The 23216-nt window shown below is 58.6% G+C and overlaps 10 protein-coding genes across 10 annotated transcripts; all 10 read left to right on the top strand.

The window, feature by feature from the left end:
• Positions 1 to 395: 395 nt before the first annotated feature.
• Positions 396 to 755, top strand: LSCM1_01633 (uncharacterized protein; the record flags this gene model as incomplete). The annotated part of the gene is made up of 1 exon (XM_067319234.1): positions 396 to 755. One exon carries the CDS (start codon positions 396 to 398, stop codon positions 753 to 755), a length of 360 nt encoding a protein of 119 aa, XP_067176513.1.
• Positions 756 to 1115: 360 nt separating this feature from the next.
• LSCM1_01632 (uncharacterized protein) lies at positions 1116 to 2273 on the top strand (the record flags this gene model as incomplete). Its single annotated transcript, XM_067319233.1, has 1 exon — positions 1116 to 2273. The coding sequence occupies one exon, from the start codon at positions 1116 to 1118 to the stop codon at positions 2271 to 2273; it is 1158 nt and encodes a 385-aa protein (XP_067176512.1).
• Positions 2274 to 2836: 563 nt separating this feature from the next.
• Positions 2837 to 4900, top strand: LSCM1_01631 (uncharacterized protein; the record flags this gene model as incomplete). Its single annotated transcript, XM_067319232.1, has 1 exon — positions 2837 to 4900. The coding sequence occupies one exon, from the start codon at positions 2837 to 2839 to the stop codon at positions 4898 to 4900; it is 2064 nt and encodes a 687-aa protein (XP_067176511.1).
• Positions 4901 to 5758: 858 nt separating this feature from the next.
• LSCM1_01630 (uncharacterized protein) lies at positions 5759 to 7507 on the top strand (the record flags this gene model as incomplete). Its single annotated transcript, XM_067319231.1, has 1 exon — positions 5759 to 7507. One exon carries the CDS (start codon positions 5759 to 5761, stop codon positions 7505 to 7507), a length of 1749 nt encoding a protein of 582 aa, XP_067176510.1.
• A 947-nt stretch (positions 7508 to 8454) lies between these two features.
• Positions 8455 to 10986, top strand: LSCM1_01629 (uncharacterized protein; the record flags this gene model as incomplete). The annotated part of the gene is made up of 1 exon (XM_067319230.1): positions 8455 to 10986. One exon carries the CDS (start codon positions 8455 to 8457, stop codon positions 10984 to 10986), a length of 2532 nt encoding a protein of 843 aa, XP_067176509.1.
• A 1065-nt stretch (positions 10987 to 12051) lies between these two features.
• LSCM1_01628 (uncharacterized protein) lies at positions 12052 to 12798 on the top strand (the record flags this gene model as incomplete). Its single annotated transcript, XM_067319229.1, has 1 exon — positions 12052 to 12798. The coding sequence occupies one exon, from the start codon at positions 12052 to 12054 to the stop codon at positions 12796 to 12798; it is 747 nt and encodes a 248-aa protein (XP_067176508.1).
• Positions 12799 to 13233: 435 nt separating this feature from the next.
• Positions 13234 to 13887, top strand: LSCM1_01627 (uncharacterized protein; the record flags this gene model as incomplete). The annotated part of the gene is made up of 1 exon (XM_067319228.1): positions 13234 to 13887. One exon carries the CDS (start codon positions 13234 to 13236, stop codon positions 13885 to 13887), a length of 654 nt encoding a protein of 217 aa, XP_067176507.1.
• A 1143-nt stretch (positions 13888 to 15030) lies between these two features.
• Positions 15031 to 18282, top strand: LSCM1_01626 (uncharacterized protein; the record flags this gene model as incomplete). The annotated part of the gene is made up of 1 exon (XM_067319227.1): positions 15031 to 18282. One exon carries the CDS (start codon positions 15031 to 15033, stop codon positions 18280 to 18282), a length of 3252 nt encoding a protein of 1083 aa, XP_067176506.1.
• A 750-nt stretch (positions 18283 to 19032) lies between these two features.
• On the top strand, positions 19033 to 20049 carry LSCM1_01625 (uncharacterized protein; the record flags this gene model as incomplete). Its single annotated transcript, XM_067319226.1, has 1 exon — positions 19033 to 20049. One exon carries the CDS (start codon positions 19033 to 19035, stop codon positions 20047 to 20049), a length of 1017 nt encoding a protein of 338 aa, XP_067176505.1.
• A 1586-nt stretch (positions 20050 to 21635) lies between these two features.
• LSCM1_01624 (uncharacterized protein) lies at positions 21636 to 22865 on the top strand (the record flags this gene model as incomplete). The annotated part of the gene is made up of 1 exon (XM_067319225.1): positions 21636 to 22865. The coding sequence occupies one exon, from the start codon at positions 21636 to 21638 to the stop codon at positions 22863 to 22865; it is 1230 nt and encodes a 409-aa protein (XP_067176504.1).
• Between the last annotated feature and the right edge of the window lie 351 nt (positions 22866 to 23216).

Genomic DNA, 23216 nt, shown 5'->3' with positions numbered 1-23216 from the left:
ATGTACAGGAAGCCACTGCTTCATCTTTTTTTTTTTGCTCGACGCATTTCGTTTCGTGTTTTTTTGTTCTCCTGTCTCTATGTGGCCATGCCTGCCATGTACGATAGATGTACAAAGAGCAGCAGGATCGGCGACGACATATGGGTGCCTCGGGTTTCTCTGAATGAGTTAACGAGCATTTGGAGAACTGCATGATGCTCTAAGAGGGCGGCTCTGCACGTCTGCCTTTTCCCGACACGAGAGGTGGTGCGCCTCACCACCTGCGGGACATGCTCCTCTTGCGTTGACAAAGGACATATTGGACGCCGATGAATCGCTTCATATATCTAGGACGTTCTTCTGCCTTTATCGGTTTCTTCTCATTACGTTTTCAGTGACTCGTGCGGAAGAACTCAATGAACAAGGCTAACCCCGCGGTGGCGGAGCGTGAGGCCCACCTCCAGAATGTGGAGGATATACTGAACCGCATTGCCCACCACAAGGGGGTGCTTGGCTACTTTATCATGGAGCCGCAGAAGAGGAAGCTGCTTAGTTTTGCGGGCTTTCGTGGGAGCTCCAAGGAAGCGCATCGCTACGCTGACACCTTGGGCGGATTCATCGACCTCACCACTTCAACAGTTCGAACCATCGACTGGCGTGACCAGCTAACATTTCTCCGAATCAGCTGCGGCAGTGTCGACATTCTTGTGGCGCCGGACGCGAACAAAGAGTACACGGTGGTGGTCGTTCAAGCTGTCACAGGACGGTGCGGTTGAGGTGGCGCGTATCGGTATTGACGAACTCATCGCCGAGATCATGTAGATAGGCCCTGCTGTAGGTGTCATAGCGATACTTTGAATTGTAACTGGAAGAGTACTTGGCCCCCCTCAAGCTCCTTTCACGGGGGCATTCGTACGTGTAACGCTGCCGCACGGCCCCCTCCCTTGCCTGCGGCGTTCGTGCCTCGGCTTCTGCTCGTAGCGCTCTTTCGCCGCCACGGTGACGGGCAAATCGTTGTCTTGTCGTACTATGTGTGCTACCACGCTCTTCTGTGCGAGAAGAGCTTGCGACGTGGTTATTCCCTCTCCCGCTCTGCCCTCCTCCTCCTCTTCTGTCTTGGTCGCTCAGCAGCGGCCATGTACGCCGTCAAGCCGTGGGGCCATGTCATCCTCGTGGGAAGCTGCGTTGGGACGTACGCCATGGGGATTGGCATGCGGTGGCGAGAATCGAATGTGACGATCATCGAGCGGCGGCCAAATCCATCGTACGAGCGGGCGAAGATGCGGCGCTGTGTTTTGACGGAGCAAACTGTGAAACTGCTGACAGACTTGGGGTGCACGGAAAGAAAACTCCTTTCGGTGCTGCGCCCCGCTCGCGGGTGGCGCATCGTTTCCCCCGACTTGACACTTCTTAGGGAGGGATCTGCTTTTCCCGGCTGTGCGATCGGCGAGTCGGCCTATCAGTGCACGGAGGGGGTCTTGCTGCGCACCCTTCGCACAGAGTTTCTACGGTTTGGCGGCATTATCGACTGGGATACCGGGGCGCACAGCGCCTACGAAAACCGTGACGGCAGTGATACCTGGTCGTTGCGCAAGGACTACGGCCTTGGCACCAACGCGGACGCCATCATCACCATGGCTAAGGCCGCCCCTTTTGCTGAGATGTTGGTGGCGCGTGACCCAAGTAGAATAGCGGTGCTCTTTGATGTGGAGTGCGGCGTATCTGAGCTCGACTGCCACAGCGCGAACGTCTTGTTCGCCCACGAGTCCGATGTGTCGATCGTGGTGGGGAGGGGTATCGCCTTGCACTGCTGGCGCACCCGCGCGTCGGAGTGCGCTTGGCGACTCATCCGTAACTCCTCGAAACACTCATCACTCGATGCAAACATGGATGGCATGCACGACGCGCTGAGAGGTGTGATTCGCAACTCGTCGCAGCGCAGGAGCTGTGTCTGCGCGCTACCAGGCACGACACCCGCCATCAAGGATGAGGCTGCCCACTTTCGTCTTGGGCTTTTAGGTGATGGCCTTCTTCCCATTGACCCGTTCGAATGGAGGGGAGACAACGCGCGCTGCATGATCGAAGAGGCTTCGATGGTGTGTCGCCTGTTTTATGGTAAAAAGTATCACCGCGGCGATGTGGCTTCGCTGCTGCGCGGCGCAGAGCAGGACTCCATCTCGAAGCGGGCGAATCTTCTCCAGCGCGATTTGCAGGACGCAGAGCAGTTCCTCGCTGCTCATCCTCTTCTGGAAAGAGAGCTGACGCCGCTGGGGTCGTTTCGCGTCGGCTCCTGAGTGGGGCGACCGCGTTCGTGTTGCAGAGCCTATTCGCACATCCCTTGCAGCGCCGAGCATAGCCGCCATCAGTGGGTTTCTCGATTCATGGCATCCGTCGAAGCGGATAGGCGACGCAAAATGCCGGTACGTGGCGAAGTTGATTGTATGGCACCGTTGTGCTCGCAAGGCATCGGCCCAGAAAAAGCGGGCGACGCGCTTGTCACTCCTAGAATATGTAGAGGACTTGATGTGTAAATTTCCTCCCTTGGTCTCCTAGCGGATCGGGAACGCCGCTTTCGTTATCGTGTGCCGTTCTTCGCTCACCCTCTCGCGCGCGGAACAGCAATGCTTTTTACTCTCCTTTCCTTCGACCGATTGCTTGCACCACGCAACACCGTGTCGTCTTGTCGTCTCTCACCTGCTAGGCCTTTTCGCCGTGCTCTCTTGGGAAGCGCGCGCGTACACATTCACACAGAGATGCGCGTGCACAAAGGTGCCGGTTTCATATCTGTTTTGTCATTGTTCACTGCCCTTTGGCGTGCCTGGGAGTAGTGCTCGCTCCCCTCGAATTGCCCGCACCAATGATGCGCTACTCAGATCTCAACTTGCAGCGCAAGTTAGAGAAGCTGCTGGTGGCGAACCGGGGCGAGATCGCATGCCGCGTTTTTCGCACGTGCCGTGAGATGCACATCCGCACTGTGGCGCTTTTCTGCGAGGCTGAGAGGAACGCCAAGCACGTTGTTGAGGCGGACGAGGCTGTCTGCATCGGTCCCCCACCCGCGGTGAACTCGTACCTGCGCGGTGGCCACATCATCAGCGTCGCGAAGCAGCTAAACGTGGACGCGATTCACCCTGGGTACGGTTTTCTATCTGAGAATGCGGCCTTCGCGCAGGCCGTTGTCCGCGCCGGCATCGAATTCATTGGTCCCCCGGCGTCGGCTATCGTGTCTATGGGATCTAAAAGTGAGAGCAAGCGCATCATGGAGGCCGCCGGCGTGCCTGTGGTGCCGGGCTACTACGGAGAAAACCAGGATGCCCGCTTCCTCGCAGAGGAGGCGAGCAAGGTAGGCTTTCCAGTTCTCATCAAGGCGGTGTCGGGAGGCGGCGGGAAGGGCATGAAGATTGTAGAGCGGCCTGAGGACTTTGCTTTCATGCTTGAGAGCGCGAAGCGGGAGGCGACCAACTTTTTCAAGGATGACCGTGTCATTTTGGAGCGCTACGTGACGCGCCCGCGACACATTGAGTGCCAGATCTTTTTCGATAAGCACGGCCGAGGGGTTTTCTTTTTCGAGCGCGATTGCAGCGTGCAGCGGCGGTATCAGAAGATCCTGGAGGAGGCCCCGGCACCTCACCTGTCCACGGAGATGCGACAGCGCATTGGGGAGGTAGCGCTGCAGGCTGCAAAGGCGGTTGGCTATGTGGGTGCGGGCACGGTGGAGTTCATATTCGACACGAGCACTGGCGATTTTTACTTTATGGAGATGAATACGCGACTGCAGGTGGAGCACCCCGTGACGGAGGAGGTGTGCCGCATCAAAGGTGCACCGCTGGACTTGGTCAAGCTGCAGATCAAGACGGCCATGGGCAAGCCGCTCACGTTTTCCCAGGAGGACATCGCGTTGGTCGGCTCCTGCATCGAGGCACGCGTGTACGCGGAGTCTCCGGAGAGAGGCTTTCTTCCTGAGAGTGGCCCGCTTACGTTTATCCGGGAGCCGTTCCAGGGGGTGCGTGGGCCGACGCGCATGCGACTGGACACCGGGTTTCGCGAGGGCGATAGCGTACTGATCCACTACGATCCCATGCTGGCCAAGGTCATCTCGTGGGGTCGCAATCGTGAAGCGGCATTGAAAGGGCTGCGGCAGGCGTTGTCGGAGTACAAGGTGGCTGGCATCAACACAAACATCGAGTTCCTCAAGCGATGCTGTGAGACGCAGGAGTTCGCGCGCGGCGGGGTGACCACCAACTTCATTGGCGAGCACGAAGCGCAGCTCCTCACCGCCCCCGCGGTGACACCTGAGGTGGCTGCCATGGCGGCCACCGCTTGCCTGTTAAACCGCTGTGATAATTGGCGGGGCGCATTCCGCCTCAACGGTGACACCAAAGCCGCTATGCATCTCTACATCAACAACAGGCCGGTTGAGGTACGCCTGCACACAGAGGGTGCAAACTATCACAAGATCTTCTTCAGCGTCGAGGGCCATGAGGGGTCGTTCGCGGTCGGCTCCGGCCCTGTCACCTCGAAGCACCGCGACCACAGAAGCATCATGAACGACTTCACCTTTCTCTTCGAGAACGGCATGCGCCACACGGTGCTGGCTGTCGCGACGGAAGGCGACGTCACCATCATTGGCAGCTTTGGGCTGCACCAGATTCGTCTCCTGCCATTGCGAGACGGCTTCGGGGATGCGGCAGCGGTGCCTGGTGCCTCAGAGAAGATCTTGAGCCCGATGCCTGGCAAGGTCGCCAAGCTCGTCGTGAAGAGCGGCGATGTCGTGGAAAAGGGTCAGGTTCTCATGATTTTGGAAGCAATGAAGATGGAACACCCTATAAAGGCTTTACAGCAGGGCCGGGTGTCTTTTTTTGTTAAAGAGGGGGACGTGGTCGGCGGCGAACACGTGCTGGCCGCTATCGGGACGCGGGAGTAATCTCTAGAGGCTGTCGTTTTGTGTTGCCTTCGGTGTTTGCTGGGAGGTCTTCACTCAGAACGATCTTTTGGTCTTCTTTTTCTCTCTCCCCTTGCCGCCATTCACCTTCGCCCCCCTCCCGTTTCCCTCTTCTCCGTCGTGTGGCTTTGTGTGGAATGACTGGGTGCCTGGCACGGGCGTGACGAGCGCGCTTGTGTGGACTGTGCCCACCGCATCGGGCATGGCTCCAAGAATGGCGTGGGTGACACACATGGAGAGTACACATCTTGGCAAGAGTCGCAGCGCGCGAACAGGTTAAGCAAGTGGAGGCTGTGCGCTTCCCATCTGCTTCACGCCATAGGCATGTAGCGTGGAGCCCCTATTTCGATGTGGGCTGCGGCTTGCGTTGAAGGCCGGTACGACGTTTCAGATAGGCAACAAGCGCACGCCTCGCGGTGTGCTTCTCACGCATTGCAGTATAACGTATACGTTTCTTCACTTGCTTGTCCTCGCTTCTCGCTCTTTGCCGTTTTCTGACCCTATTGGTTTTTTCTTTGCTGGCTGGCGTGGTCGACGCCCGTTCTTTCCGTGGCGAAGCGGTTGGTTGCCTGCTGGGGTATTCCTCCATCAAGATCATCCCACCGTGTAGAGTAACGTTCTCAGCTGATTTTCACCTCTCTTCAGCGGCCCAGCGCGATCGACGTCCTAATCACAGATTCCGCGTTAGCGTTCGTTTCCATCAACCAGAAGAAGTCGCTGACTTTCACGTTTTTCTATTTGGTGCGTCACGTACCACTTTCTTTATCGCTTGTCATCGATGCATGCAGTCACACCCACACATCCTTACAGCCACACACTCTCACTCAAAGACACGCCAAGATGCCTTCGAGAGGCGCGTCTGGGAACGAAAAGGTGCCCACCACCTCTTCCGACCTTGAGGGGAGTTATGGCCTGCTGCACGACGGCACCCGGTTCCGCGTTCCGGACACCATGTCGGTGCTGGATTCTCTCTTAAAACCGAAATCGTGGCAGAGTCCGGCGACGCTTATCTGGACTGGGACCTCTTTAGCCGTTGGGATGACGGGGCTTCTCTACTTCACGCACATGCTGCCCATGTGGTTTTTCTGCGCTCAGTTTGCTATTTGGCGACTCGCGTATAACATCGGCATCGGAGCCATTCTGCACTACCAATCACGTCACGGCGCCTTCCTCAAGTTTTACCGTCGCATGATCAAAGACTACCCGCTCATGCGACGCCTTCTGGAGGCGTGCGTTGTCTTTGAGGACAACACCGTGTACAGTGTGTCCTCGTTTCCAGACGAGTTCAATGCGTGGATGCTGTTTCGCCAGATTGAGAATGTCATCCTCGCCAACGACCTTGTCTCGTACTGCGTGCTGTCTGTGGTCTGCTGCGGGCGGGTGAGCCTCAGGTCCCCTGTGGATGTGTTGTGCGTTGTGTTTGGCTGCGCCTCCATTGCGTTTGCACTCTGGAGCAAGGCAGACGCGCATCGCGTCGTGGGCGACTTCGCGTGGTACTGGGGCGACTTTTTTTTCCTTCTCGACAAAAACCTGACCTTTGACGGCATCTTTCAAATGTTCCCGCATCCGATGTACACGGTCGGCTACGCCTTCATGTACGGGGTGCCGGTCATGACCAAGTCCTATACGCTCTTCTACATGAGCGTCTTTGGGCACCTGTGCCAACTGGCGTTCCTGGTGTTTGTCGAGAACCCGCACATTGACCGCACGTATAATGTGCTGTCGTCACCGACGGCGGAAGAACAGCAGCGGAATGAGGTGCTGTACGGGAATGGCAGGGAGGCTTATCTAGAGCACAACGAGCTCGTGGTGCTCATGCACTTCGACATCTTCCGCGCCAGCGACCTGCTTCTAGCCTTGACGATCATTTATCTGCTGGCGACGCTGCTGCTGCCTCTCCCGGCATGGGTTTACGCCCTTCATGTGATTGCCTGGCGAGTTTTTCACAACGGCTTCCTTGGCTACCTCCTTAGGCGAGAGTCCACCGAGAAGTGGTTCTCCCGCCACTACGCCTCGCCGCAGGCCGCCTTTGGCAACTGGAAGCGCATCTACAATGCCAGTGTGACAATCACCAACCTATCCTACTGCCTATGTGCCGTCAAGTACTTTACCTGGACGATGCCGCTGTTCGGCAGCGGCGAGGCACGCTGCTTCGTGATGATTGTGGGCATGCTGCTTGTCGGCATCAACGCGTATGTGAGCTGGAGTGTGTACGAGGCCATTGGCGACTACGGCTACTTCTACGGTGACTTCTTCATTGAAGATGTCCCGGCGAAGCTGAACTACAGTGGCATCTACCGCTATCTCAACAACCCGGACTCGTCGCTCGGAATGTCGGCTTACTACGGCATCGCACTCTTGTCTGGCAGTCCGGTGGTGCTCGTGGTGGCTGTGGTCTCTCACGCGGCTGCGAAGGCATTTGAGGTTGTCGTGGAGGAACCACACATGCGCAAGCGCTACGGCGATCAAGTTCGCGAGGCGGGAGGAATGCAAGCGGAGCTCGTGCGCCGTATGAAGGTGTCGAAGGCTGAGTACGAAAGGAAGATGCGTGCCATCAAAGAAAAGCTGGAGTGTCGCAAGAGGGACTGAGAGCGAGTGAGTGCACGACTTGTCCAACTTTTGCGGTGTTAGCCACTCTGGTGGAAGGGCGCGTGTCTTTCCTCCCCGGCTGATATTTTTCGACAGAGGAGTTGTGTGTGCCCCGCGAGGATATGTGGCAGTAAACGTTGGGGCCTCCCACGCCCGTACGGATGTGGTTGCTGGCGCCTCAGCGGAAGGCGTAGTGCCTAGCGCATGTGTGAATGTGAGTGGATGTGTTCATATCTTAGCGCCCATCGTTTACGTCTTTCTTTTTCCATGGCGAGTATGGGGCGAAGTGACGACGATCGGTCCTTGTCCCTCTTCACGCTACCCCGCAGCCGCTGGTTTCGTTTGTGTGTCCTCGCGTTGCAGTCCGGAGAGGGTGGGGACGGGGTGAAGGACAGGCGTCAGGATGAAATGAGGAGAGCGAGAGGAAATGAAAGGGAGGGTCGCGGGTGCTCTGCGGCCTACACTGACGGAGCCGTTCCGGTTTCTTGCTCATTGGTTATCGCTGCCTCATCATTTACTTTCACTCAGGATTTCCTGCTGAGAAACAGCAACAACAAAAAGCGTTAAAAGGGAGCAAAAGTGTGATAAGCGGCGCCCATCGTACCGCACATGACACTGAAGTGTGTGTCTTTGCGACTCTTGCTGCCAAAAAAGAGAGGACACCGGCCGTGGAAATGGGGTTTAGGTGCCCTGCTTTCTTTGTGAGGGTCTGCCCCCCCCCCCCGCGAGGCCCCTGCATGTCGATTACTACACCCCTCCTCTGTCTTATACGGGCTCATCATTTTCACACTTTGTTCTTACGGCAATTGTGCGGCAAACAGCCAGTGACGCTTGCCACGTTTTCTGAGAGTCACACGTCAACGGCGACGGCGTCTCGTTCCCTGCGCTGGCAGCGATACCTTTTCGCTTGCTAGACTCTCTGCTGGAGCCGTGGCGTTCCCTTTCTCATGTCTGTGCTTCGTGAAGAAACCAGCGTGGAGGTTGGGGCTGACACTACGGGTCCCTCCCATGCCGACAACTCCTGTGAACGCAGCCGCCATGGAAGCGTTACGAGCTCGCACTTTAGCAGCCGCTTCAGTCGGCGCTCCAGCGTGCGTGATGAGGTGCAGTCGCTCGACGAGTTCCTGCGAAAGCAGCGCGTCATACGGTACATGCAGGAGGAGCGGGAGCGGGCGGAGCGCTCAAAGCTGCTCCGAGAGGAGCACGACACCTGGGTCGAGCTTCACGATCGCGAGCGGGTCGAGCGCCTAAAGTACATGACGGAGCAGGAGATCGCGGAGCTGCTGCAACGAGAGGCGGAAGAGGCGAGACGAGAAAGCAACGGCGCAGACCAGTGGCACCAGCGCGCCACCGAGGATATGCTGCGAAGCCGCGACGTTACGGGGAATGCGCGGCGCAAGGATGAGCATATCGCCGTGCCCCGTCTCCACAGCGATGTGCTGGCAGACGGGACTCAACGCGCTGCCCAGCAGGATGAGCCGGCGAAGGGTAAGGCCATGTGCGCGGCAGAGCCCGCGCGTCGCGCCTTCATGCAGCCGCGGCTTCTCGAGGAAAACTTGAAAGAAACGTGCAAGCAGCTGGCGTCGGAGCTGGCGGAAGCCAAGACGGCTGCCGCGCAAGCCCGACGGCTCCAGAAGCGCGCCGAGGAGGATTTGGCACGGGAGCAGGAGAAGGTGCGCAAGGAAATGAACGCCGCGGCTGCCGGCAAAGAGACTGAAAAGAAGTTGATGAGGGAGCTAGTGGAGGTCCGGCAGCAGCTCACAGCCACTGAGACAGAGAGGAAGAAGGCGGAAGCTGCGAAGGCGCAGGCAGCACAGGACGTTGTCCAAAAAGAGAAGGAGCTTAGAACTCTAAGGATGCGAAATGAGGAGCTGTTGGCGCAGAAGGCAGCCGGCGAGGCCGAGAATCAGCGCGCATTTATGTCTAAGGAAGAGCTGCAGGCGTGGATGGACACACTAGAGAAGGAGCAGGCTGCGCGAATCAACGCTGAAGCTGAGGTGGCGGCGCTGCGGGAGCAAACAAAGGCGCTCGAGGCGCGACTATCTTCCCCGGCTACTCCAGACCCGAAACAGGAGGCCGATAGCATGCGAAAGCTGAAGGCCGTCGTGGATGACGCTCGAAAGGCGCAGGCCGACCTCTTAAAGGAACGGCAGCTGCGCGAGAAGGCTGAGGCTACCGTGGAGGAGGTGAAGGCTGCTTTAGCGAAGGAGCAGGCAGCACGCGAGATGGCTGAAAAAGAAGCGCAGAGGGCACTGGCGGAGTCGCGTGCCGCAGCACAGCACACGCAAAAAGCTGAGTCGGGTCACAAGCAGCTAGCCGAGGCGGAGAAAAGCCTGGAGGAGATGCGTAAGGCGCGCAACAAGGATGAGGTCGAGAAGAGCGCATTGAGGCGTGAGTTGCAGAAGGTGAAGAGCGATCTCGAGGCGGAAAGTGCGGCGAGGGCTCAGTTGGAGCAGCTCGCAGCGCATGGCATCAGCGCGGATGATCGCACTTCACGAGCGGAAGTGGCTCAGCTGCGTAAGGAGCTGCAGGCCTCACAGGAAGAATGTGCTGCGGCGCGCAGGGACAACGTTGCATGCCAGCAGAACGCAGCGGGCGAGATTGCTTCTCTAAAGGCGTGGTGCGAGCGCCTTCAACAGCAGCGCCGCGCGCAGCAGCAGCCGCAGCAGAGCGATGACGAGTTCACCCCACGGATATCCACGCCAACGCCGCATTCTCGCACGCCGCGCCATGTACGGAAGCGGATCTCAAAAGACGACTCGGAGGCCCAACGTCAGGCGGAGGAGAAGGCAGCGAGTGACCAGCGCATTCGTGAGCTGATGGCTTACGTGGTGCGCCTGCAGGCAGACCTCGAGACGAGCAAACAACACGAGAAGGACACTGTGGCCAAGCTGGAAAAGGTGCTCACGGCACGCAACGCCTCCAGCGAGCGGTCGAGCCCATGCTCCAGAAAGATGTCGCTGAACCGAACGCAGCCCAGTGCGGAGAAGGAGCAGGAAGACAAAGAGAGAGCGATGGTGGATCGGGTAGAGGCTTTGGAGAGGGAAACCGCGGAGGCGCAACGAAAATACGACGACCTTGTCGCGTCTCACAAGCAAGCGGAGGCCACGCTCTGCGAGGCAGAGCGGCAGGTTGAGGAGCAGCGGGCGGAAATCGAACAACTGCTGAAGAAGTTGGAGCATCGGCCTCGCTCTCCAGCGCTGACAAGTGGCGAAGCGACGCGCTCGGAACCGATCGAAGCTGCTGCTGGCGAGAACGCGAGTACACTTGAGGAGCGCATCAAGGAGCTTGAACGGGTGCTCGTGGAGGCGCATGCGGCACGCGAGGCTGCTGAGAAACGGGCAGAGGAGCTGCAGAACTGCGTAGGGGTGACAGCGAACGACACGGAGCTCAAAGCGCATCAAGTGGAGGCGCATCCAGTCGTAATTGCGGCGGGCGCTAAGGGCAGGCCGCAGAAGGCGAGGTGTGGTTGCTTCTAGTGTAATCCATCTTGACGTTGTGTGGGCGCTGCGCATGGACCGCAAGTAGAAATGCGTTAGTGCCGCAACATCTCTGCGGGGTGGCTGCGATCTTGCTTGACGGCGGACTTCTGATGTAGCTAACAGCAGTGACCCCCCTCCCGTTTGCTGATGCGCTCATCGGTTGAGGTTTCCTGCTTCACGTACCGTGAAGCCCTACGCTCACCCTGCATTGATGGGGTGGTGGTGGCTCGAAGTGTGCTCCCGTATAGCACCTGGGCTCGGTGAGGATCACTGAACGCTTGAGTGCCACCTCTTTAGCTCATTGATCTCTCTTCTTCGGTCGTGTCACGGTTTTGTTTTGACGTTAACTGCTTGCACTCAAACGCCCCAACTGGCGAGGCCACGCCCATTCTCTCTCTCTCTTTCGCTCTTGGACACATTCTCATTTTTTTGCCACCCCCTCCCCTCTTTTTACCTCCACCTTTCCTATTGTGCATGTGCGCTCTGATTCTCTCCTCCTTTTCGCCCCCCTCCCCTCCCTCCCTTTTTCTCCTTCTCTCTCTTCGTCGCCTCACGCGAACCGTAGCCTTTCTCCCATTTCATCCCCCATTTGTTTTGGGCTTTGTCCATCGTTGTGCACTTTCTCGTTCGCTGTTCCCCCTTTTCGCTTCACTGTAGACCCTCGCCTGCTGCCTCTGCAGTTATAAAAGGCGCGGCCGTATTCAATCACCCACTTCTGCTCAACACGCGTTGTGCTGCAAACGGTTTTCGGCCAGTGGCTTCCCTGAAAAACAGAATAGAGGGGCTACCCCTGCATGTAGATAACGTTGATGGTGATGCCGCGCTCGATGTCCTGAATAGCGTGTGCAGCGTTTTGGTGGCTGCCACCGCTTTCGCGATCTGTGGTGGCGACGACGTCCATGCAATGCTCATGCGAGTGGCACAAGAGCACTCGCGCCAGGGAGAGTAGGAAGCGGACAGTAGTGTTGTCTCCCTGCGCCACCCCACGTACTCATGCCAAATAGTAGCAGTGCCTTTCTCTGTTGTGCTGTCTGTTACGTGGACTGTTCTGAGGATGTCTTCATGTATCAACATCGTCTAGGACGCGAGCTTGATAACATAACGCCTTCTCCCTCCTTTGTCTCTCACCCATTCCTCTGTGTCTGCGTCTCCAGCACCATAATCTCTCGGCGGACGTGGGTTGTTCATGACCGCTGTCGAGTACGTGCACCAGGTATCCGTCCCTCCTCATATCACCCGTCGATGAAAAGGGACGCTGCTGCGGTGCAATGCACACGGGCAAGCTTTGCACATGGCGCACGCCAACTGTGCGCGGGCTCTCCGTGGGTGTTCAGGTCAAAGCGCGACGTGCTTGGGGAATCTGTGGAGTGGCTGGAGGCGACCTACAATCTTGGTAGCTCCCTTGGCAAGAGCGCAGATGCGGTCCTCACCACGGTGTGCATTCTTTTCAACGCCGACTTCATGGTACCGCAATTGGGCTTCTACAACTCCTCTCACACGAGCCTTGCTGATCTGCGGGTGGCGGTGCCTAATCTCAGCTTTCTAAACGCCCCGTCGATGGTTGCACCGACCGAAGTGATGGAGGCGTCGCCTCGACCGCTAGTGAGCTTCTCATGGTGCCAAGAGTTGGACCAGCACATGTGGCTTATGCATCCCTGTGACACGGAAAACATGCTGCGCTGCAGACGATACGACGGGGAGCGAGGCGACGTGCTCACTGTTTTTCTGCGAGCGGTATCTGAATACTTCCCTTTGGCGCCCGCGCTCATACCGCAAGCTGCAGGAAGCGACAGGATCGCACACACATGACGAGCCACGAAATAGCATCAATTCTGCCCATGTGAGGCAGCGTTTTTTTGTTTTCTCCGACGTTCGCCACACCCTTTTCTCAGGGCTGAGTGGTTCCCAAATGCCGCTCGTGAACGTTGATGCGTGTGGTGAACACAGTTGCCACGTGCAGTGGTGGCTTGCGTTCTGAGGCAACTTTTGCTTTGAGCCCCTGTGGGTCGCGTGACGTATTCCTCTACAGCGCCCCTCTTTTCCATGTCTTGGGTTGTCCCCTCTGCCGCTCACTGCTGGTCTTCTCTTCCTTTGTCGTTTGTTTGAGTTTCCTGCACGATCACTCACTTCTCCCATAGGGATATCTGCGGCAAAGCCATACAGGTCATCAACAGTGGCCTTGGCTTCCTTGGCAGCTCACACGTGGTTGTGCGTGCGTAGCAGAGCAGCCAGCAGATAGCAGGCATGCTTCGCACGTCTGCGCGCTTGCTGGCTGCGGCAGGCGTCGGCCCTTTCGACCCCTACAAGATCCTTGGCGTAAAGCCAGACGCTAGTAAGGACGAGATCAAAAAGGCGTACCACCGTCTGGCGCTACGGTTTCACCCGGACAGCGGGGCGGAGGGCAACTCAGCGCGATTTGCAGCGGTGAATGAGGCGTACGAGACTGTCAAGGACGGGAAATGGAAGCATAGTGCGGAGCAGCAACAACAGGCGGCGCAGCAAGGTGGAGGGGGCGGGTGGGATCCGAAGATGCGAATGTACGTCTACGAGCAGCCGGGCTCGACGGCGGATGGCTATGTAACTGGCGACACCGAGAAGTACCTGCGCTTCTTTATGATTGGCTGCTTTCTCTTTATATTTGCTCGTGTGGCGCTCCTCTTCTGTTTCTCTACCAAAAAGCAAAGCGGACACCTTGAGAGTGCACCTGATCAAGATTTATCGGAGGGCTCTGTGCCGCGAGTTGCTTTTGGTGTCCAGGAGGCTCCGTCCTCGCAATCCCTCTTCAATGCTCCGGGCGGCTTCCGCAGCGACTCCGTTCATGCTGATGAGGAAGTGGAGTACAAGTGGAGTGAGAATGGCGCAAGCATCCACATCAAGGACCCGCTGTCGCATAGGTGACGGCAGTACTGAGGTCTAGTTGCCGCTCAAACACCCCAAGGCGCTCGTGCCCAGTGCGAATCGCGCCTGCAGCGTGGTGCGTGCCACGGAAGGCTAACGAGTACCGGTGCGTGCCTCTCGCCACAAAGCACAGGTATAGTGCATGCTTCTCTGCAAACCGGTGCGAGTGGCTTTGTCGCAGATTCCGTCAGGTGCTTCTCCGTCGCCTCACAACGCACATGAGCCGACACCTTCGCTCACCCGGGCCTCTCACAGGTTGATTGCATGGCGCAAAGCATCGGCACACACACACACACACACAGACACGTGACCGCGATGTGCCAACGTGGCCAGCTGGGCATCACCTCTGCCTCAAGCTCTGCACAATACCCGCCTTGCAAGCCGCCTCGGCGACGCTCCCATTCTAGGGGCTCCCATCGGGGTACGTCTCCCTCGGTGCGGCTCAAGCTCATCACAATAGTAGAGAGCGTGGGGACTGTGTGAGGTACGTACCAGTCACGTCGACAGCATGCCTTCCTCCTGTAGGTGAAGCGCGCACACGCACGCGCAGGTGTCCCCGACGCAGTGCCCTGTCGCTAACGGTGGCGACTTCGATATCGGAAAAGAAGGGACTTCAGTGGCACCCCACAGAGGCCGGTTCGTGGCCCTGACGCAGCTCACGAGGGTGCCCCGCGCCGTCGGCGGCCTTTTCGCAGGCGCGGGTACTAAGCATCCAAACGGTAGACTTCTGCACGAGCGAACTAATGTGGCGGCGGAGAGAGGATACGGCAGCAGGCGCGTTCTTTGAGTTCATCACTGCTGTCTTGCTCCTAGCGTCACGCAGCGCTGTTCCCCATGCATTTGCATGCAAGGCGGTGGTGGGGGATACCAGAGGAAAGGGGCTCGGCATATGGGAGCCTTGGGCGCCTTTCTGTGACGGTGTCTCTGCTCTTGAGCGTCCCGCGGCGCTGCCTTTCGGCCGGTTCCACCCACTCAAGCAACGCCCATGGCAATCGTCGTGGCGCTTCGGAGACCTGTGTCATCATTCACATCTTTTCCCTCTCACCTCCGCTTCTCGATTCCCGTTGCAGCCCCCATCGCTTTCTACGTCAAAAGAAATCACCTTCAATCTTCGAGTGCATACAGCGTGCGCGGCAAGCAGCAATGGCGCACGTTATCCAGCACATCATCACACCGGCGGTGATCCGCGCAAAGTACTCTGGCTATGTCCTAAGCAACGGCGTCAAGTGCGTCATTGTGCAGGATGGAAACGCGAAAATGCCAGCAGCGGCTATGTGCATTCATGCAGGCCAGCTGAATGACCCGGTGGAGCTGCCTGGGCTGGCACACTTCTGCGAGCATATGCTCTTTATGGGAACAGAAAAGTTCCCAAAGGAGGATGAGTTTGACAGCTTCGTGTCGAAAGCGAGCGGCTTCTCGAACGCTTTCACCGCGGATCGAGACACGGTGTACTACTTCAGCGTCAGCGACGGCAGCCTCGAGGGGGCGCTCGAGCGCTTCGTGGAGTTCTTCGCGGCTCCCAGCTTCAGCCCCGGGGCGGTGGCCCGGGAGGTGAACGCGGTGCACAGCGAGGACGAGAAGAACCACAACAACGACTACTGGCGCCTCGACGAGGTGCTTCGGGGGTTTTGCAACCCGAAGCACCCGCGCAGCCGCTACGGCAATGGCAACCTCACCACGTTGAGGGACGAGCCGCAGCAGCGAGGAATCGACGTACGCGAGTCGCTCAAAGTGTTCTACTCCCGCTACTACCTCGCGCATGGGGCGACGATTGTGGTAGTGAGCTCTCGACCAGCGGACGAAGTGCTGCAGCTCATCGAGGGGCCGCTTGCGCGAATGAGGCAGGGGGCAGTTCCACGCTTCTCATATCTGGAGGCTGACGAGCCTCTCTTCAGCAGCGCCGCGCTAGCCTCCTGGACGAACCTGCGCACGGTGCGGAAGATGCGGGAGCTACGGCTCATGTGGGCTGTACGGTCTCCGTCATCGCTGTGGCGCAGCACGCCGTCGGCGTACATCTCGCACATTCTCGGGCACGAGTGCAACACCTCCGTTCTCGGGTTGCTGAAGAAGCGGAATTGGGCGACAGCCATGGTTGCCGGCTCGCACCGCATAGACGACGACTTTGAAGTCCTGGACGCCTCGGTCACTTTAACTGTGGAGGGCTTCCAGAATGCACTGCAGGTGGTGGACCTTCTCTACCAGGGCATTGGCCAGTCCATTGCACACGGCGTGAACGGCGAGGTGTACGAGCAGATGAAGGCAGAAGAGCGTCTTTTTTTCGAGTCCAGCGACGCTGGTGCCCCGGCGGACCACTGCGTCACGCTTGCACAGAATGCCAACGCCACCGACCTGGAGCACTGCTGGATCGGCGGCGATGTGGTGCTCGAGGATGATCTTGAGGCGACTCTGGCCTATGTGCGCCAACTCACCCCGCAGAACTGCGTGATGGTGATGCAGTGGGGAGACATGCCGAGCGATGCAGACGGCGGCGCCACGGCAGCGGAGAGAGGAGAGGAGGAGAGCCTTTCAGAGGAGCGGCGGGACGAGGAGGAGGATGGCAGTGTGGGTGCCGAGGGGGAGAGCGCAAAGGAGGAGGAGGAGGAGGAGCCGGCGGGTAGCGGTAGTCTGTCGGCTGAGGAACTGTTTCTCTCGCTGCCCGCCTTTGCACAAGTGCGGGTGAGCACAGTATCGCGCTTCCACAAGGCGTTGTACCAAACGGTGAAGATACCGAAGGAATACGAGGCGCGGTGGCAGAGTCTCATGAGCGGGTCGTACCCACCGGAGCTGGCATTGCCGGCCAAGAACCCGTTCATCGCCACCGACTTCACCATTTGCCCGCCGGCGGCTGAGATGGCCGTGGAGGAGATTACCTCTCCGCACGCCGTGACGTACGTGCGGAGGGACACGGGGTACTACAACACGTTCAAAATGGCGCTGCGGTGCAACGTACTTTCGCCCGTTGCGTACGCGAGCCCGCTGAATCGCCTCTACACGCGCGTCATGCACGGCATTTTGTCTAACGCGATCACTGAGATGGCCTACTACGCGACGCTGGCGTCGCTCTCGAACGAGGTGATCTTCTCCGCCACGGGACTTGGCTTTGCCGTCGAAGGGCCGTCACAGAAGCTGTACGAGTTTTTTTTCGCCGTGGCGCGCAAGGCGCTCTCTGTTGAGGTGCTGCAGGGGACGGCGGAGGAGTACGCGACCTACCTAGAGGCAGGCGTGCGGAAGCTGAAGAACGTGGGGATGGATCAGCCCTACAAAGTTCTCCTCCAGCTGCAGCAAAAGGCGACGCGGTGCACGCACTTCTTGTTCAACGAAATGATTGCGTGCGAGTCCGCTGCCACGTACGAGGGCTACTGCACCTTTGCCAAGGAGTACCTGAGAAGCGGCCTCCTCTTCGAGTGCTTCGTAACGGGGAACGTTCTCTCCAGAGAGGATGTGCACACCATGCTGGTGAGACCGCTGGAGGATCTCCTGAAAGAGATGGCGATTCCGATTCCTCTGAAGGAGACCATTCCACGTGTGCGCGACACGTACGGCCCCCGCGCCGCCGCTGGAGAGGCATGCGAGAACGTGCTGTCTTCCTTCGATGCCCTCTCAATGCCGCCCTCGAACCCGGATGACCCGAACACGGCGGTCGTCGTTGACATCATCATCGGCGAGGCTAACCCGCGTGCGATGGCGCTCACAAGCACCGCAATGAAGCTTATTTCTTCCTCCTTCTTCAATGCTCTGCGCACGCAGGAGGCGCTGGGCTACATTGTGTTTACCCAGAGCAGCGTCGACTACTACACCGCGCACGCATTGCTTGTGGCGCAGAGTGCACTGGCTGATGTAGACTGCGTGTACCTGCTCTCGCGCATCGTCGCCTTCTTGGCTGCTGTGGAGACGCGACTGGACACACTGTGCACTGCGGAGGAGGTCGAGAAGGTGAAGAAGGGCCTCATTACAGCGCTGGAGAAGAGGCCCGACTCCGTCGAGGCGGACGCCCAGTCTCTTGAGGGTGAGTATCTTAACCTGTCCATGTTCGAAACGCGCCAAAAGACGATCGCTGCCCTCGCAACTATTACTGTGGAGGATGTCAAGTCGTATTTGCGCGAGTTCTTCTTGAATAACCGTAGCGGCTCTCGTGCGTTGGCGCTGTGCATGAACAGCGCTCGCACCGCTGCAGCTAATGTGCTTGCTGAGCCAGGCAGCCACCGCGTTCCTCTGCCATGCGCGCGGCCTAAGCAAGTGGAGGAGGGCGATGCAGCAGGCGATGCATCGGAAGAAACTGGGATGCTGACGCTGCCCACGTTTTCTGACGGCGACAGCTATGTGGAGATCACCTCGTATGACTCTACCGACGCTTATCAGCGTGGGCTTCCGGTTGTGAGGTGTAACACCTATTAAGGACGAAAAAAATTTTCTCTTGTAAAAGCGCAGCGTTGCTGTGAGTGATGCTGCCCTGCAGATTTGAAATGCCGTGTGCCGTGTGCGATTGCTTCCCCATGCCGATGGCTTGTTCTTGCGGTCGGTGGTGCGGCAGCACTTTGTCAGACGTTCGCCTGAGTTTTTAAAGGAGCAGAGCCAAAACTGAATCGGAAGGACGCGACCGTTTGCCTTCCAAGTGTCCGGTGAGAGACACGGGATACCCCGTGGACAGCAGCGTGCTTAACTGCTTAGCCCTTATCGGGCATTGCCCCTGTCAGCACAGTGTTCGCGTCGGAGAATAAAACACGATCCCTTCCCTTTAACCGGCTCCTCTCTGTCGTCACCGTCTCTTCCCACTGTCACGGCTATCCTGTCTCTCCTTCTTCACATACACAGCAATCCGCGTCCGCCTGTCGAGAGTGTGGTGCTCGCCAGCGCTGCAGCGACTCCTGAATACTGCCTTCCACCCTGTCTCCAAGCAGTGCAGGTAACGAGTGAGGGGAGCGCACGCCCCTGCGATTACCTTCATTGCTCTCGCATCGTTCTTATGATAGCTGCTTCCTGACCTCTGCATGTCTGACGGTCCCTCTTGGCGCCTTCGCCTTCCCCTTTTTTCTTCTCGACGCCGGCGGTACCCGTGAGGTCGTAGGAGCGACAGATTTCACGGCAGCTCTCTGGGTGGTTTAGTCGACCGTTGGCGTTGCTGTTGCCTGTGGGTGGATAGTCAGCATGGATTCAGACGAAGAGCCGCCGGCCGCTGCTGCGAACGCCGTTCCTACGACGGTAGCACGTGAAGCATCACCGTTGGTGATCCCGCTCCCAGGACTGGCGGCTGCACCGCGGTGCCGCCGAGAGTCGGACACGCTGGCGGAGCTGTGCGCGGGTCTGAAGCGGAGATACGAGAGTTTGTCAACGCTGCCACCACCGGTGCCACCGGTGGTTGGCTTCTGCGTGGGTGGGAAACGCTTTGCTTTGTCCCGCGCGCTGCTGGAGAAGGACCCCAGCTCGTTGCTGTTCTCCTTGGCAGCGCAGCACTACTGCAGCCCTTTGCCTGGCAAGGTGTCTGCAGACGCGAGCGCTCGTGGACGCAAGCGCTGTCGTGGTGTGGACGGCGAAATGACGGCGGACTCCGTGATCGCCATCCCGGGAAGAAACGCGCGGCTCTTCGGAATGCTTCTCAACCTCCTACGCGGATACAGAAACGCTATCCCAGAGGACTGGATTGACGCATGCCGTGACGAGGCGACGTACTACGGCTTGCTAGGCTCATGGAACGCGCGGTTCCACATAGCATCGTCGCACTACTATTTTCGAAATCCGATGCACAACTCAAAACTTGTCTCCGACGCCGTGCTGGGCGTCGCGAGCGACTTCTTCAGTACGGGACAGCACCACATCGACTTCAGCGTTTCGCAGTGCGATCGTGTGGCTGTGGGGATGATGAGCTCGAGCCCAGGCCCTGTCGAGGAGCTGGTGACGCCGCTGCATGATGGCAATAACGGCGCGTTCTATTGGAACGACGGGAAGCTGTCTTTCTACCTCGGTGAGCCACGCGTGGTGGAGACGGGTCTTCCATACCCTGCTGGGGCAATCGTGCGCATCATCTTTGACGCTGATGAGCGCATTGTCCGCTGGATTGTCAATGGGGAGTACTGTGTAGCGATGGAGCGCCTACCAGCGGGGCGCCAGTATGCCTTTAGCGCCATTGCCGCTCGAAGCTCTCAGGTTACCATTGTAGCTACGTAGCTGAGCCGCTTTCGTTTTTTTTCCTCGATGAATACGGTGCTGCTGTGTGGCTCCAATTGTGTGAGGGGTCGTCTTGGTGCTGGTTGCGTGAGCGGGAGTAAGCGAAGCGTGACGAGCACAGGTGCACTTGCGCTGCTGGAGATCACTGCGCCTGAACATTGCTGGCAGGGAGTCACTGGCTCACGAGCGCTGGCGGTTACCGCTTCGCCGTAATCGGATGAGGGAGTTGCTGGAGGCGGCGGCGAGATGAAGCTCGCTGAAAGGGCTGCGCTGCGTTGTCTCGCCCTGACGCTGCCGTGTGTGGATGTATAAGCCCTCTTTTTGCGCTCGGCGCCCCATTGCACCTCACCGCTCTTGCGCCTTCCTCTCTCGCTTTACCTTCTGGCGACGTTCTCGAGCTCTGAAGCTCAGTAGCCGAGACTCCATGGGTGGTGGTTACATCCCCAGGGGGCGGACGTGAGTCGCTTTCTATGTGGCGGCACCCACATATCTGCCCTTTTGCTGTTGAGCTGACTTTCTATACGGTCCGCTACGTGCGCGTCTGCGCTGTCGAGACGGAGACTCCGCGCGTCGACCGCGATGAGGTGTGCGAATGGGTATTTCGCGCAGCCGTCCTCGAGGCCACGTGCGCGGTCTTTGATTTTTAACGCGTTCGGCTGATCGTTGCGATGGGGGAGCGTCTGCGGGGGTGGTCGTCGTGAGATCGCTGGGATGGCGAGGAGGGTACCCGTGACAGTGTTCGCCTGGTCAGGCATGCTGCACTTCTGGATGCACACCTCCTCTTGCAGAAACACTCGGAGCAGCGGCTGCGTGCACAGAAACGGATGCAGGTTTGACGCCCCTTCGTTATTCCTCGCACAGCGATGCAGACAGAGATCGGCGTGGAGCGGGCACGGCTGGCAAAGGAAGATATGCAAAAAAAAAAGAGGACGTAAGTGGTGTATCGAAACGGTGTGGAGGCGGAGGCTGGCATCGGGTCGGTGCTCGGGTTGCGTCAGCGCGCCTTGGAGTGTATCAGGGGTTAGTGCTACTCCTCAAATGTGCGCTTGGCCTGTGCCATGCGGGAGCGGATGCTGTGGCTAGCCAATGATCACCTCTTCATCGGCGATCATTGAGAAGCACGTCTACGACGATGCGGGGTTGTTGTTCGCGCCCACGCCTTATGACTGCTGCGCAAAGGCTCGCTTACCTCCTTCCCCTTTGTTTGTTGTTGCGCACGGCGTGCCCGTTCGTCTCTCCGCGTCTTGGGCGATTCGTGAGCATTCTCTCACGACGCCCCATCCGAGTGGATGGCGGTGAGTGCTGACGAGCGCATGCCATTGCACCGCAGAGGGCGTATTCCGCCTTCATCGCGTTTCATCTTGCGTAGCGCCGCCGTAATTTTCTCTTTTTGGGTGTTGTTCGCTCCCTATCGCCTCTTTTTGCTTGAGCGGGTGCCACCGACGGCGCGCCCGGCTCTCCCCGTGCCCGGGTGAGTGCCATACTCGCCGCGTCCCACCGTTTCACGCCCGCAGCGGACCTCGAAGATGGCGGCGCCGCGATTGCTGGGGCCACTGGCGGCAGTAGGGAAAGAGAAGAAACGCTCTATGTGCAGCGGCTTGGAAGGCTCTTATTCAGTTGGGCTGCATGTGTTCGCCACGTTCCTCATCCTCTTCGTGTCACTGGTGGGCACGGTGATGCCGATGATGACAAAGTATATAAGGCTATTCCGCGACAACCCGTTTGCCTTTACGGTTGGCAAGACAGCCGCCACCGGCGTGCTGCTCTCAGTGTCAACGATTCACCTTATCCACGAGGGCGCGGAGGCGTTCCGGGAGGAGTGCGTGTACAGCATCTTCAAAGACTACGACCCGTATTACTTATTGTTTGCGTTGGTCGCCGTGCTGCTGATGCAGGCGATCGACCTGCAGCTCGCCGCGATTGCCGAGCGGTGGCTGAAAGCGAACCGTCAGGGCGGCGCGCGCGGCACGGACGTGATGATTATGGGCGATTGTGCTGATGCTGGCGCCGCTGCTTCGCGGGGCACGGATGTGGCCGATGTGAACAGTGTGAAGATCGCTCGTGAAGGCGGTGGGCTGTCAGGCAAGGCTAGCCCTACGTCCCCTAAGATACCAGATGCTCCGGAAACACCATCGCTGGGAGTCGAGTCCCCGGACGCTGAGGGCTACGGGGATACCCTGGCGAGCGCTAGGACGCAATGGACTCGTAGCGACGCCTCCTGCTCTCAGCATAACGCTTCTGACCATTCCGATGCGGCGTGTGGCGTACATGGTCACCAGCACCTCGCCGTGCAGGTGCCGATGGACATGGGCTCCGTTCGCCGCGTAATCTCCGCCGTGTGCATGGAGTTTGGTGTGACGCTGCACAGCGTGTTTGTGGGCCTGACTGTCGGGCTGACGACGGACAGTGTATTGAAGCCGCTGCTTATCGCGCTTGTGTTCCACCAGCTGTTCGAGGGCATGGCGATGGGGTCGCGCCTCGTCGATGCGAACTTTTCGGGCAGGCTTGAGGTCTACCTGGCCCTTGTGTTCTCTTTCAGCGCGCCAGCTGGTATGGCAGTGGGAACTTTCGCAGCGGCGGTGTCGCCCAGTGCGATGTCGGGAAGTGGCTTTGTTACAATGATGGCCATTCTGGACTCACTTTGCGGGGGCATTTTACTGTACCTCGCCTTCACACTGCTGCTCGGTGACTTTGTGGCGGACGTGAAGCACTACTGCGCCGATGGGCTGCCGGGCCGCCGGACGAGAAAGATAGCGCTTTACGCTTCTCTGTGGGTTGGGATGGGGTTGATGGCCTTTGTGGGCAAGTGGCTGTAGAACCACTGGGGCCGTTTTTGCTTGCTTGGCGCTGCTTCTGCGCGCGTGTGTGCGCGCGCATATCGATAGGATTTATCGCGTGCATGGAGCGCACCCGTGCGCCATGCCAGATTCGTTGTGCGGAACGAACTGCATCTCTTTCTCTCTATGCTGCCGCAGTCTCTTGTCGTACCTGAAGGGACAATGCCGTTTGCCTCCCTCTGTCCGCCGCCACACCGAAAGCGGAAGAGTACGATCGCTTGCACGTCGTATGTGTATTCGCAGGGGGGGAAGGTGATGACCCGAACGATGAGGCACCTGCTCGGCGGACTTGTGCCACCAACTCTGCGCCGTGTGTACGGCGGGGCTCGA

This window comes from Leishmania martiniquensis, chromosome 31, assembly GCF_017916325.1.
Source record: "Leishmania martiniquensis isolate LSCM1 chromosome 31, whole genome shotgun sequence".
Classification (NCBI taxonomy): domain Eukaryota; phylum Euglenozoa; class Kinetoplastea; order Trypanosomatida; family Trypanosomatidae; genus Leishmania; species Leishmania martiniquensis.
This window is presented reverse-complemented; position numbering and strand designations above follow the sequence as displayed.